This window comes from Pleurodeles waltl, chromosome 2_2 (assembly GCF_031143425.1).
Source record: "Pleurodeles waltl isolate 20211129_DDA chromosome 2_2, aPleWal1.hap1.20221129, whole genome shotgun sequence".
Lineage (NCBI taxonomy): Eukaryota > Metazoa > Chordata > Amphibia > Caudata > Salamandridae > Pleurodeles > Pleurodeles waltl.
In genome coordinates this window covers 956,846,342-956,861,845 of record NC_090439.1, presented here as the reverse complement: position 1 = coordinate 956,861,845, position 15,504 = coordinate 956,846,342, and the positions used below count along the sequence as shown (strand labels likewise).

Here is a 15,504-nt window from a genome sequence, read left to right as displayed (position 1 = left end):
AATAAGTGTGAAGAAGGTATGAAATGCCTCCTAGGAGCAAAAACTAGGTTGACCTGGATGGGCAACCATAACTCATCTGAAAAGTCCCTGAATATGCTTAAGTGTCAAAGCCCGCTTGACAGGTCTGTTGGGTTTACATGCAACAGTTTGGGGCTCAGCTGAAAGGCAGAGAAAAGAATGTCAAGACAATTCCTGCATATCCAATGGCTAGTTTCTGATGAACTCTGCTTTGTCCTAACAGACTGCTGTCTGTGGGTTTTATGTACAATACTGGAGGCACACTTAAAAGGAATATAAACAGGATACCAAAGCAATTCTTGTGTAGCCACTGTCTGGTTGCTGTAAAACCCTACATTACTTCTACCAGACTTCTATTGCTGAGTTTATTGTGGGTACAATGGCTGCTGCGGACTGAATATTCAGTGTTAGATGTTAGAGGACACTAGGTTTACTGTAGTACATGTCTTGCATACCCATCCATCAGAGCCTGGTTTAGTGAGGCCAAAGGCTTTTGCCATCTGGAAAATGTCTAAAGTGGGTAGGATTGCCCCCGGGAACCTTTATCACATTGGCTAGGGCATGCCCAGGAGTCATTCCTGCACATTAGTTTTTGCCAGGCATTAATGTGTCATCTTCAGGCACCCACTTCAGAACACTCCTGGAACTGTTGCACATCAGAAGAGGACGGATGCTGCTATATTCAACCCGAGATGAGCCCAGAAGGACTGGACCTTCTCTGTCATATACCCAGGACAAAGAAGTGGACTCCAAGGGCCATCTGGCTGTCCTCCTCAAGCCTCAGGGATAAAACAAGCTAAAAGAGGCTGTTCCTGCAACTGCATGACTTATCGTGACAGTTGGACCTAGACTGGCCGTTGCCTGTTACCCTGTTACTCTTTAAGTGCCTTCCCTGAAATCCTAGGGGGCTTTTAGTGTACTACTATGGTGGACTGGGAATTTAAGGACTAAAGTCAGGTGATAAAATCTTTGACCAGGATGACCCTGGTTGGTGTATCCAACCTGCACTCCATTGTGGATAGCATCAAATTGCACCTAGGTTCTGGTTTACAGCGACCATAGGCTATAATCAGCCCTCTCTGCTTCTAGGCCCTATTCATACTTAGAACTTTTGAAAAACCTATCACCAGTTACCCTTATTAGATTTTAGTCATTTTGGTAACTTTTTGTGTATTAAAGTTTCTAATTCAGATTGGAGAATTTTATTGTTTTGCATTTTGACGTTATTACTGTTTTGGGACTGCATAAATACTTTACACGTTGCCCCCCTATAAAGCCTCTCTGCTCCCTGCCACAGCTGCTTAGGTTAATTTAGTGAATTTGAAGGTTTACCCTGGTGAGGACTGCAAATTCTAACTTGAGATGGATACTCGCCCCCATCTGCCCCAAAATAATAAGCCAATTTCTTACTTTCACGTTATCTTTTAGAATGTGAGGAAACAGTAACATAATGACATGTTATGTATATAATTTAATCTGTAAAATGTGACTATTTTCAAACTTATCTGACTGTTCTGTTACAAAGAGAGAAGGCATAACCATCGTCCAAACCGGGTAAGCTAGATCCCGTTTTGGCATCAATACATGTACTTATGCAAATTCATAGGAAGAACGCTTATTTTTTTGTTGTCACATGTGGGTTTGCAGTGAAATTGTGTCAGACCTATTTGTTCCAATTGATAACAACTACCTCATTATTGAATGCTTACTATTTCTGTTGTTACTAAATCCATACATTCCTGGAAACCATAGCACAATATATAAAGACCTAGGTTTGGTATCTATGCCTCTCATTTTGAAAAATATATTTTTTTAAAACACCTACTCAGGTGATAATATTAGAAAGGGAAGGTACCGAAGAGAGTACATGGCCCTTATTTTTGGGCGTCCAATAGGTCTGAAACATATCAGTCTTCCTAATAATTGAATTATTCCACTAAAAAGTTTTAGTCCTGCCCACTGGGGAGCTTAATCAAATTTTCTGAATCGCCATAAGGTAGCTTAAACTGTTCCCCTCTTGACACTATCCACACATAAGACCCACACCAGATCATTGAGGTATCCAAGTCCACGGGAAAGGATTTCTTGTTTTCCACCCTGAAGAGCTTCCCCTGTTTGGCCAAGGTAGAAGCCCACATTGTTGGTCCTTTCTACAGATGTGAGGAGGGGCTTTATAGTGAAGATTCCGCCTCTGAGTCGGTTAAAGGCTTCTCTCCTTAAACCACTGGTGGTCTTTCAGTAGACTCATGTGGGTTTTAATTAATTTTATACATCCGGGCACCACTATCTATGGTATACAAGTTACTGAGGAGGATTTGTCCTCATAGTCCCTCTCCTTCCCCTATATGTTTATTAAGTGATATCATGACAATAAACCATTGTCTTAACCTTACCAGACATATGTTGAACACTCATGGGCGGTGCCCCTTCAAATAGTTGTAAACAATTTTTGTATTTCAAATTCCTTACAGAATTGAATCATTTATGTTGTTTATTTCATTTTTACTGCTATGTCATCCATATAGCGCACTTGAGTAAAATAACCATGACTGCTGTCATTTTACCAAACATCCTTAAACTACTAAAACAATTTAGGCTACCTCTGGATGAATATAATATTAACTTTAAACAGAACTGCTGAGAGCAAATAGTGGGTTTTCTATATTTGGATTTGACTGCTCAATCCATTAACACATTCTAAATTTGTTCTGAATAGAGATAGGCGCCAAAATCATTGATCCTGTTTTATTAAAAATAATTAGTTCTTTTCATATGAGAATTGTGGCTATGAGCTTGTAGCTTTAAGTAACAGACCTTGAATATAAATTCCATATCAATTCTCCAAATATCCCCTTCATTCTCTCTTCTCCGTTGACACAGGTGCTGCTATGAAAAAATTAACGGTGAGGAGATCTTTTTGAGTTTCCACTTAAGAAATCGGATTTTAAGTTTTCAAGTAAGCAATAACTACAGCCATACAACTCTTTCTCCAGGTTTGTGTGTATCAGCCTCATCACCCAGGTTAATTCCCCTTGGAAATGATCTCAGTAGCGAAAAAAAAATCCACACTTTCCATGCAAGCAGCTCGCACATCGCCATGTACAAATATGAAATTTAAAGTTAACCTTAAAAGTTTGGGGAGCAGACAAACTTTATGCATCAATATTATTGCAAAGCTTATCCGCTTAGCCAAATTTCCACATCAGGAAAAGTTTCACTGACAAACTTTTTTGAGAGTGAAACTGTGCAATAAAGAAGGTTTTTGATGGGATTTTCATCCCACAAATCATTATCAGTAAAAACAACTTTCGCAGACCTTTTAAAAAAATATAAACCTTTTGAAATAATAATCAGAAACTTTGCAGAAAGAACTATTTGCATCTTCACTTATCCTCAAATAATATGCAATAGCTAGCTGTTGTGAAATGCCATTCAACTAATCTACTTGCCTCCTTGTTGGGATACATGTTTATTCATTGTAGTTTATGTCCTTTCGTCATCCATTACTCCTTTTTCTTTTGTCCATTGTTTATGACATCCATCTATTATCCATCCATTTAAATTCCTCTGATAGCACGTGAATACCTATTTGTCAATGAAACAGCTCTGTAGAGAGGGAGTACAATTAATTGTGGTCTTTTCACCACAAATAATTTCCTATTGTCAGGGAAAAAGACTGGACTCTGAAGTCCTTAACAGACGAAAAAGAAACTGGGATGTGGTTTATCTTTTTATGGAATGGTGAGATCTGGCTGTCCCTGCAAATCCAGGGGTGCTCACGGTGCTGAAAATGTATCCTTATGTATTATTTTCCATTAAAAATTATGTTATTGCTTTTTTATTGAACTATTCTTGCATTTCTCTTTGTACAACAACATATATAGAGTGTGATCCTTATAGAGATTCTAGTGTGCTTCCTTTTTATGTTTATTTGAATGCCCAACTGTTTATTTGAATGCTTAGCTGTTTAGATTTATGTTAATATTGTAAACTTTAAGGATATTGCAGAAGCTCGGAAGCTACCGAAACCTCACACAAGTTACACATTTTGATTACAATTATTTTAGTTCAGTAGTATAATTGAAACCGAATAAGGGCGCTGCGATTTCAAACAGACAGACTAAGCAGTTATGTGAAAACATGTCAGCATCCAGTTGCTCCTCTCGATTGTTCCAATTTTTTGGAGCAGGTGGTGTTCTGGGTACCTGTGTTTGTAATAATTAACAACTGTGGGCCAGGCTTTCGACAGTGCAATGCAAATAAGGAGGTCTAAAAGGAGAATTAACAAAAAATGTATGTAGGATCCATAAAAATATTAAAAGAAAGTCCAGCCATCTTCCCTAAGACTATGATTTGCAACTTCACAGGGTGGAAGTTCGAGATATTTACCCACGCTCGACAGGGCACACGCAGGGACGTGGTACAAATAAAATAGTGGGAATGGCCAGCCTGCCCCAGGGTTGGCACGCCGCGATTGCCACTGTGCGAAACCAGTCGATTTGAATGAATGTTATCACTGTCAAAATGCGAAACACAATTTTTTAAAAATACTTCTTTGCTTTAAGCAGTAGGCGTTTTTTGTAAAAGTAAAACCAAAAAAGGGGATACTTTAACCGGAAGTAAAACAAAGAACAACTCCCCCCCCCCCCCCCCCAAATGTTGCAAGCAGGAAATGTAAAATCATCTGGCCATAAAGAGATACTCTGCCACATACGAGTAGCTTAATAAGGCACAGACCACTTTACCTAAACATGCATGCGGTGGTATTTGAATCGCAGAAATCTGCACGCAGGGTGATGAAACAGTAGTATTTCCCCCCAAAAAAATCATTACGTGTGAGGAGTGCATTGCAGTCGTTTGTGAATAGGCACAAAGCTACAGCCGGGGTTAACTTCACCCCATTGCATTTCACTCACTCCAAGGGGACTGGAATGCTGTGCACATCTCTCGTGCACTAAGTAGCTAGTCACTGAGAGAGCCTCCTGTTTCTATCTCATAAACAATACTGGTTCAATTCCTAAAACGAATAACTTAAATTTAAATTGGGATAACTAGGAACTGATTGCTCTGCAAAATAAATAAAAAAAGCATGCCAACGATATGGCACAAGTATGGGGCGGAATTCACGGAGCCTCTTCCTGCAAGAAGGAGCTGGACTGGGCTAAAATATTGTCACACAACACTTTACCGATGTGTAAATGTTCCATCGGTGACTGATGATATCGCGCCTGACAGATTGGCTGACTGTTTTTGTAGATTAACAGCAACATTCATAGATTTCTTCTCTGAACATGGCTTTCCCATAATTGCAGGGCAGTCAACAGTGGTGAGTAAGACTCATTTACAAACATAACAATTAGCTTTAAATTCACGACCGAAGTCATACAGGAGGAACCGCTATGTGAGTGAATATTTGGAGTACAATTTAGTGAGACTCTTTCATTGAAACCGCACAGGTTGGGGAAAATACTGATTACACAATCACAATGATAAAAATCCATTGTGCAAGTCAGGGTGGATGCCCAGGCGTTCTCTGAAAAATGTGGAGCTCGTGCTGCGAAAGCCTTGCTGTTATTTTGGTACTTCACAAAAATGATCAACATGTAGAACTAGATATGCGAAATTACAGAGAACTGCTAGCATGAAGGAAAGCATCGTCCTCGTTAAGGTCAGGAATACCTATGATACAGTTAAGACTAAACTGGTCTGAATATGCCGTAGCTGAAGATCAATGTGGAGGTGGAACTTGCATTAGCCCTGTTCAGTCAGCCTCTCCAATGTCCAGGCTGAGCCACTGGTGCACATCATCTGGTTCCCGTGGCTTCTACTTTCTTAAACTTGACAGCACCGCTCACCACGCCTTGGGTGTAAAATGGCTACCTCGCTGTAACAGTGACTACGTTTCAGACATGTGCAGCAGAGGAGCCTTAGTGGCTGCCCACGACTCAAAACAAATCTATATGGGATGAGGATGAGAAGGCGTGAGACATCTTTATGGCCACCCGATTTGGGTACTTGCCCCAAACCAGTGTAAGGGGTGAGGCAGTTGGGGCTTAAGTATGACTCTCCGTTACCTCCGTCCATCCATAAGTCTGCATCTACAATCCACCAGCTTTTTTTTAAACTGAAACAGCTCCTTAAGGTTTTGAGGAGACTCATGCCAACAAGCCTGAGGAACGCCTGTGGCTGCACAGGTGCGGCCCAGACCACACGTTGAAAATGTTCTGTACATTTGTCTTGCCAAAGGATCCCTGAGATAACACCAATGAGCAAGAATGCTGCTTCCTGACGCACACGTATCCTCTCCAGCTACACACCTCCCGAAAACCCTGCCTTGGCGTCTGATGCAGGCTTGTGATGTACACGTTACCAAGGAAACTTTATTCAAAGGCCCCTAGGTTTATTTATGAACCACCACTAATCATTTTAAATTAAGGAAGTTGAAAATCAGGTTATTTTCACAGTTATATTCCTATTAGGATTCTCTCTTCTCATGAGCTAATTTTGTTTGATGTTCCGCTAGGAACTCAGCGCCAAGCAATCCATTGTGGTGCAAGAGCTCTACAACGAACATAAATCTAGGAAATTAAATTTCTTTGCAACAATATGAATGAATCTGTCTCTTGTGTGCTCCTGATAGGTTCTAAGATACAAAGAGAAGAAAGAGTAGTCTGAAGATGCTGATGTGGGGCTCTGGAATAAGAGCAGCGATCAAGAATATGTTCTGGGTTCTAGGGAGACCAGTATTCAGAAATAAAGCTTACATTTGCAGCACTCCTGAGAGAATTGTGGAATTTGTGGAAAGGGGAAGAGCTGCATCAAAGGCCACCTGACCAGCAGAGTAAAGAACATTACCTCAATGTGGAAGAGAAAAACGAAGGAATTACTTTTCACTCGAACCATCACCATCGGTCAGAGTACGACGACTGAGCTCGAAATAGCGCTTAAAAATTTCTGTCATTATCTACCATGTCCGCTAGGTATTTTGGCCTTTACACACCTGATATCTCTGACACACTCTTGAATCATCCAAATTAAACCCACTAGCCACCTAAACAGTAAAACCACCACTGGTGTAGAAGGCACCACACGACCCTCGTATATTTAAGAAAACAAACTCTACTCTATGTACCTTCTATGTGGTTTTAAAGACAATGGAATTTATTGTAATAGCGCTGAATTGTGGTGAGAATAAGCGAGAAAACAGAGATCAAAACCAGAAATATCTGAGACACTTATCACAGAAGGAGCACTATTTATGGATGTTGCACTTCGCAACATTTAACATGTGATTAGTTGTTGACATTATTATATTTTGCGCCTATATGCTCTATCCAACCCAGAGATACCAGAACTGAATGGATGCTGGTGGACCATACAAAGACCAATATAGAATATAGAATGAGGACCTGCATAGCTCACGTGGCAAATAACAGCTGACATCCATATTTAACATAAATAGTCTAGTAAGGTATCTCCAGCTCATGATATCTAATACTGGAAAATGGGTCTGTGCAAAAAGAACACAAAGTGCTGGTGGCAGTAGATACGGTGGTTGTGGAAGGGTTGTTTTTGTTCTTGTAGCTGTGTCTATTGTTTCAATTTTTATCACCTGCCTGAGCACTCAAATAAGCAATAAACATCTTTTAGGAGAAGAATCGTCCCAGGACACCATCTGGATGCTTGGCTATTTTAAATCATACAATTATTGATAACATTTCAAGTTGGCATTATATTGGGATTTTTCTCCACCCTCTTACCTGTAGTGTCTGGATATCTCTTCTTCCACCTGTGTAACAAAATCACATTTGTTACATGAAAATTCTTTGCTTTCTTTGATGGCCTGATGACCGTCAGATACTTGCAAGGGATGCACCTCCTGCTTGACCTCCGAGGCCTGAGCTGTATGCGCCGTGTCATAGTGAAGGAGGAGGACATCTACATCAGGGGAGGAGAACGGACACTGGTCACACTGGTGCTTGACTCTTGTGCTTCCTGTCACGCCAGCTGACAGATGTAACAGCAAGAGGGCACAGTGGGAACAGTTGCTTTTCCTGCAAGCGAAGGGATAGGTGATTTCTCCAAGATGCTTTTCTGGGCTGCATAGGCCTCGGGGACAGAACGGGCAGTGCTTGATGGTGCATTTGTGAATATTGTGGTACTGCTGGTAATGGCGTAGAAGTGGCCCCACCACGATTACTTCTGGTCCATGACTTTTTGAATACCTAAACTCACAAAACTGGCAATTGTAGCTTGTCACCATGCCATCCTCCACTGCTTTGCTGGAGAAATCTTTCTTTTTTAACAAGCTTATGCCCTTCTCAGTTTTTGAAGTTAGCTCCCCATCAGCAATTTTGGCCACATCGTGCTGATTAATGACTGATCCCCTGGACAGCGTGTCATTAAAATCTGACGTAAGACCCCCGGACTGTCCGCCTCTGTGCTGTTTGCTGTAATGTTCGAGGAGTTTCGAGGTGCTGGGTGATTCACAACTGAAACTGCAAAACTTGCACCAGTAGTAGTTGGTTTCTTCTGAATTCTTTTGCCTGGAAGAATCTATTGGTTTGATGGGCACAGAGTAGCCAACTGGTATGTCATCGGAAGATCTGACGGTGATCTTATCCTGCCATTTGCCTGAATCTCCAGTATCGCAGGTTCGTGGGGAAGGGATGGTTTTGTTGTAGCTCTTCTCTGAAAGTTTACCAAATTCAGAGGGGTGGGTTGCCTTCATTTTGTTAGGGTGTGCCTGTAAAAAGTGTTGCTCAAGTTCCGTTGAGGAGTTTCCCATGTATGTAAAGTTGCAGAATTTGCAGCGGAAATACTTGGTGTTACCTTGACAGTCTGGAGTTTTACGCCCAATTCCAATAAACGTTCCACCCAATGTAACCTGTGGACATGACACAAAAAAAGATGAGATTTAGATTTTTAGTCTCTGAAAAATTAAGCAAAGCATTTCCTCCAATTGGCAGCATGAATCGGTCAGTGCATTAGCAGGGCTAGCGCTGTAGGCCAAATTCTAGAATATATCTGCACAATGTAGCTACATCTCTAGTACTACCAGCCTTTGCGTGGGAATGATGAACGTGATCACAGATGACATCACAACCTACAAAACCTTTACTCGGTGACCTACTGCTAGGGTACATTTCAAAGCAATCTTTTTTAAGAGTCAAAAAAGAAAATGAACCTGCAGGAAGAAGGAGCTCAGGGACCCGAACGTCAAATGAATGAAAGCATAGTTGGTATCATTTGTTTCAGAAAAAAATGTTCTAAACAAGCCTGTTCATTCATTAAGTCAGACATTAAATCACATATGTTGTTCCTGTTGGCAGAAAACAGTCACATCCTTAAGTAGCCTTGAAAAATAAGTTGATGCCATGGTTAGGCAATGTAGAGGAAACGTGTGGTAGCAGCAGCGCATCTATATTAAATGATATTACATTGAACTTGTTCTGTTTTTAACTTGTGCTTTAAACACTGTAAATGTCATTTACGGAACAAGCCTGTACACAGGTTTGTTACTGCGTATGCCAGACGGGTCATATGGCCCAACTGCAACGCTGCCGGCCACAGGCATCTTGTAGGCAGAAGGCATCAGATAACAAAGAACCTCTATCCTGAAAGAGCATTGGCAGCATCGACCAGTACAGAGGGGAGTGTAGCCATTACCAGTAAAAGGAGCCAAACCCATAAAATAATGTAATCTGTACAGGGGTCTTCCCAGTTACAAAGAGAGCCTGCCTGGAGGAAATGTGCCTGAAAGAGAGAGTACAAAACGATAACTTTGTGTTTCCTGCTCATAATTTTCGACAACATGCCAGTCAGTGCATAAATGCCTTCAGGGCTCTCTCGGATTTTCATCCTTCGGAGACAATTGATTCACAGAGCCATGAAGCTTAACAAGGGTAGGAGCAGGAGCTACATAAACAAAAAAAATGATTTTACTACAAAAACAAGAAGCATGCACTGCAAGATCACAACATCATAATATACTAAACAAGCATGGGCAAAGCCAATAGGTCTCACCTATGGGAAGCTATTGGCTTTGGCAATCGGCTGAGAGTGGGTAATGGCGGGACTGGTGGGGATGGTAACAGAGGGGTGCGGGTAGGTAATGGGATAGAAAAAGAGTGCTATGAAGTGACCAGTGCTGGCTATTTCACAGTGTTTTTTTTGTTTTGTTTTTTAACACTTCTGGGAAGTGGAATAAAAACAATGACTGGAAGAAGTCGGGAGTTGTGGGGAGAAGAAACAGGGATTGGAGGATTTGTCAGAGGGGCGAGAAGAAAGGGGGATAAGGGGGACAAGAAACAGGGAAGGAAGGGTAGGTGGAAGGGTGGAGATAAAACAAATATAGTACCTGAACCACAGTGCAAGCTGTAGATAGCCAGCAGAGGCACACTAATTTATTTAATCTGTGGTTGGTCCATGCACCACTGAAAGAAAAGGAAGTGATGCATGGCAAGCCCTGCTCAATTCAAATGCAGCAAAGAAGAGTGACAACACTGCAAACAAATGGTAAGCAATGGGATGGTTCCAAGCCCATTAAAGAAAAAGAGTCTTGCAAGGGAGAGCGTATGCACTACAGCATGATTATGGAGGCAAGACCTACAAATAAGCAAATATTTAAAACAACATAAACATGTTCTGAATGCTGAATTGTTAAAACTACTTAAGAATGAGAATTAACCACATGAGATGCAGTCATCGAGTTATGCTATACCGGGTGGCTCGGGTCCAAATCTGGAACAAATCCACCTTTTCCTGTATGCTCACCCCAGACTTTTTGCCTTTTTCTTGATCCTATATTTGTTGAACGTGGAACTGTGTGCACTTTACCCTTTCTGAACAGCCGTAAAGTCCCTGTGATCCCCATTAAAAAATGGGTAGTTTGGCTTATCCTTGATTGACATATTTAACTTGCCTACAACTCTCTAGTATATAGTGAAGAAAATGCACCCAGGACCTGGAAGATAAATGCCACCTGTGGAATGTGACTATTATTGTGTCATTCATGGAGTGGCCTTCTAAAACATTTCCTCAGGCCTACCATGGGTAGGCTGGCTACACCTGCTTCAAACCTGCTGTTACATCTGTCAAAATAACTCTTTGTGGCAGGACATGGGGAATCCCTGCCTTTAAATATTAATAAGTAATTCCTTAAGTACACCTTGTTGTCCACAATGAAATGGCTAGCAAGAATGTATTATTCGTATTTATTAAAAATCCACTTAATTGGTAAAGTTAGATTTTTAATAAATGCTTACAAAAAATAAGTTTTGTGATGTTACCTTTTCCTTGACCAAACCTCCTGGAGGCTATTTTGCATTAGACACCTACTTGATGCCCAGCCAGTGCCTGGCATCAAGTAGGTGTGAAAACTGCTCCAACTGCAGAACAATGGCTTATGACTAGTAACAGGATGCGCTGGATGTGGGACATCTGATCCCCATTAGCTCAAGAAGGACAAGTGGGGCGGGCCCGGGAACTTCATTAACTTGAAAGGGCAGAGGTGATGCCTGCCTATTCATATTTTAGTGTAAGGGGAAACCAGAAGAAAGAGCCTTTGTTCCCTAGGTCCACACTAGGCAGGCTGGTTCAAAGCCCAGTGGCAGAGAAGCTACACCCAGAACCAGTTTGGAGTCCATAAAGGGGACAGAATTGCTCATTTCCCTGGCGTCACCTCCTGGTTGACACAAGGGCTCTGCTCAGTAAAGGAAGCGTACAACCATTTTGGATTTTAGAAGTAAGGTGCACTGTGTGATTTTTTGCAGTAGGAGACATTGGAACTGCTGGAAACATGGGTAGGTTTACCCATGGGAACTTTTACCCCATTTGTTACGAAGGAGCTAGGAGTCATTGTCACCCACTGGCTAGTGCCAATCAAAATCCCTCCTCAGGGCACTTACTGGACCTGCAGCAGAATAAAACAGGACTGATCACTACTTGCTGTAACCCGAGAAGACCGCTGAAGCACCTGACTCTCTCCTTCTTGTACCCATGACAAAGAAGTGGACTCCAAGGGTCAGTTGGCTAACCTCCTGTGAGGTTACAGGGACCCAAAAAGCTGCAAGAGGTTTTTTCCCCTTGAACTGACCAGCTGCCCACTATCAGCTGGACTTACACTGGACCACGCTAGTGGCCTCTGATGGAGTGAGTCTTGACCCGTAAGTGCTGTCTCTGAGATCCTGGGAGCCTAGAAATGACTAAGCAGAGCTGCTCCAGAAGCCCTGAGAAGTTGGGACTGGGACCTTTTTTGGACTTTCAAGACTTTCAGTATATCAGCACGACATCGCACTTAGGTCCTAGTCTTCCACTTTCATGGACTACCATTGGCGCTTCATGCTTTTTGGCATATTTTTGCTTAAATTAAGCTTTAAGAATTAGTATCTCCAGTTCCCCATGTTTGATTTTTGTTGTTTTGGTGTAATTCTTTTTTTATTAAAATGTACTATTTTTCTCTAATTTAGTTTGGGATTTTTATTGTTTGGTGTTTTTACTTTATTGCCGTTTTGGTATACATAAATACTTTACACATCGCTCTGTTTTAAGCCCCTCTGCTCTATGTCACAGCTACGGGAGTTGAGATCAAATTAATTTAATGAATTTTTGGGGTTCACCTTGAAGATTTTCTTTGAAAATTAGATATTTTTTATTGATTTAAAGATAAAATAATACCAAATTGTGAAATATAAGGCACATGTGTCCAGCAACAGGTATGCAAAATTTGATAGCCCTTAAATATTCAAAGTTCTCCTCACTGGGAGTTTTGTGAAAATCAAGTGCCCAGGGGTATTTTTTCAAAACACTAATAATCAGTAACTCGGTAAAACATGGAAGGATGGAAAACACTTTACCAAAAACAATTTGAATATCCACGAAGTTATTTTTAGTAAATGTAGCGTTAAATTATACTTTTTTATGACATTTTGTATGTAACATTGGAGAAATGTGTTAGAAATTAAATACCATAATACAATAAAAGTGTGGAGTGCTTCTGCAATAAATGTTTGCTTAATTTAGTAGCACATGGTCCTGCCCTATACATTTCTCAAAACATTGTACTATTTCACATAAAGCTTCTCCCGTGCACGCTTAATCATGTGCAGTTACCAGAATGCGTGTTGTTTTGCTGATTCTGGCTAGTAGGGCCTTACGCTCAGTTGATGCTCTATTTGTGTTTCTACCATAATAAACCCGAGGGGAACAAGTGTTTGCGTAGCTGTTGGAAGAACAGGATTTGGAAAGGCTCCACATGCTATTTGTGCTATGTAGCACTAAAAAATAAAAGTGAGGCAAGGAGCCACTTGTGAGCCACGTTTAGGGTTCTGCGAGCAACAGGTAGCTCACGAGCCACGCGCTGTATACCACAGGCCTGCCGAGTATTGTCTCTGTCCTTGTGAGCCGGAGCCACAGAAGACATTTGGAGGGGTCATATAATCACAGATTTACCATATATGGTTGGCACATAGCTGCAAAGGTATGAAATCGTCCAAGGAGAACAGGTGTCTCAATTCAGAGGTCTAGTCTCTCCTCAAACAGAAGCTGCAAGCTACACCAAGGTCAGTGTTCACAAACAAACGCAAGCAGTGCATGCAGAAGTGCAAACACCCCCAGGGATACAGAATTCAGTTCATAACGTTCAAAAATATTACACCTCGTGCCCAGTTGTACTCTCGAGGGCATTACGTCAGGCAATAGCATTGCCATAAACTGTAATAAAAAGCACAGATTTGCCAGGAACCTGCTGAATAGGATTATTTCTCGCATAATTTTATACTAAAACACGTTTACCCAATTAACGGAATAGGCACATTTTGACAGCTGGTCGGCGCAGGTTCGTGTTCCCAGATTTTATTGTGCTGTTTTGAAAGGCTCTGCGCTTGGCGGGGCGACAGTGCGGGCAGTGATGTCTCCTCCATGAACTGGCACCGGGCTCTCCCGGGCGCCCTTCACCCGAGGTGTCGGTCCCCTCGGAGCGCCGAGAGGCAAGCCCCCAACAGGCGCCCGCTTCCGGCTGCACAACACACGCCGCTACACGCCTTCCTGTAATTAACAATCGCACAGGCAGCACCGAGCACGTGAAGGTTTCCAAGGCTCGCATTATTTAAATCAGGGTTGTCATAGCAGACACTTGAGCCGGCTCTTCCCAGGAGTGCGCCACACCTGGTATGCGACGTCACGGCGTAAGCTGCTGTTCAACTGGTTCACAGCCAGCGTCATCTGCGCCAGAAAAGGGATTTTCTTTTAGAAATAAGAAAAGATACGTTTTCAGGATGGTAATAGATAGCCTGGTTACATGAGTGAAAAAGCAGAGCGGACACCAGCCAGGGGTGGCCCCTCCCAGTTTCTATTACAGTCGGTAAATTAAACTCCTTTTCGCAGCCGACAACAAACTTCGTTGGATAGCTGATTCACGTTTGTGACCAGTGTGCTCCAAGCTTCCTCCTGCTGCAGCAGACAGGTTGGCACACCGGGCTCCGGGTGAGGCCTCAGTGAACGCGTGCTATGGAATAGTCTTAAATTGCGAACCCAGTAGAAGAAAATTGCGCGGACCAAGAGTCAGCGAAATTGTGGGAATAGAATCAAATAGCAAACACTTACAGTAGGTAAAATCTTACTAAATATTTCATTAGTACAAACTGACACTAACTGGGCATTTTATGCCATCTGACCAACCGTGTATTCACAATTAAAAAAGAGAGACAGCTGCTCTACGTTGACATAGTAAAATCGAAAAGGCATAATATTTCAGTAATGTGAAATACAAGTAGATAAAGGCAAGGCAATTGCTATTAAATAAATGAGCCTCGACGTTGTCTTTACTGGGAGATAACAGAATCCAGTCGAGGATGCCAAAATGCACTGCCTGATAAAGTAAAAAAAAAAAACTTAGAAATTGACTAAGTGACAACCGCAGAGTTAAACTGATGCAGGACTTCGATTAAAAAAGTGGCGGAAGTCCCATCCACCTTATTTTGAGACTATTGATGTCAATGGCATTCTAAATACGTCGCATGGGGCACCCGCCACTTTTTGGCGGATGTCCGACTCCGCCAATCTCTAAAAAAAGGCCCACAGTTTCTTGGCTCTGGGACAGCCCACTCTTGCATGTGCCAAATTGGACGTGCGCTGTGAATGTGCACTTCGGAGTCTGCATAAGGCAAAGGCTTGGCACTAGGGTCTCTATGAGGCCCGCACTCGATTTTTAGGGCACTATCTACTGCGCTATTCTACCAGCTAAGAAAAATCACATTTCCATTTTAATTAAAAAAATATTGCACTGTGGTTTGAAGAGTAAATTTAGCATTTTCTGAACAAGTCCTGAGGTAATATTACGATTTTTAAAATAATAAACGACTCCTGTAGCAATACCGAATAAACCTATAAAAGATGCAAAGTACAACAAAAAATTACAGACCAGTCTTTCCATGCACAACTAAATATTAACGAGTCACTGCACCCTGCTGTGGAGATGGAAACTTG

The 15,504-nt window shown here is 41.8% G+C and overlaps 1 protein-coding gene across 4 annotated transcripts in view; it reads right to left on the bottom strand.

Moving 5' to 3' along the window:
• Positions 1-15,504, bottom strand: part of TRPS1 (transcriptional repressor GATA binding 1) — a 497,434-nt gene that overhangs the window by 298,673 nt on the left and 183,257 nt on the right. For all 4 annotated transcript variants that reach the window (XM_069220642.1, XM_069220644.1, XM_069220641.1 and 1 more), the window contains exon 3: positions 7,779-8,905. In XM_069220642.1, the coding sequence (XP_069076743.1) occupies positions 7,779-8,905 (1,127 nt within the window). The remainder of the gene's footprint in view (positions 1-7,778; positions 8,906-15,504) is intronic.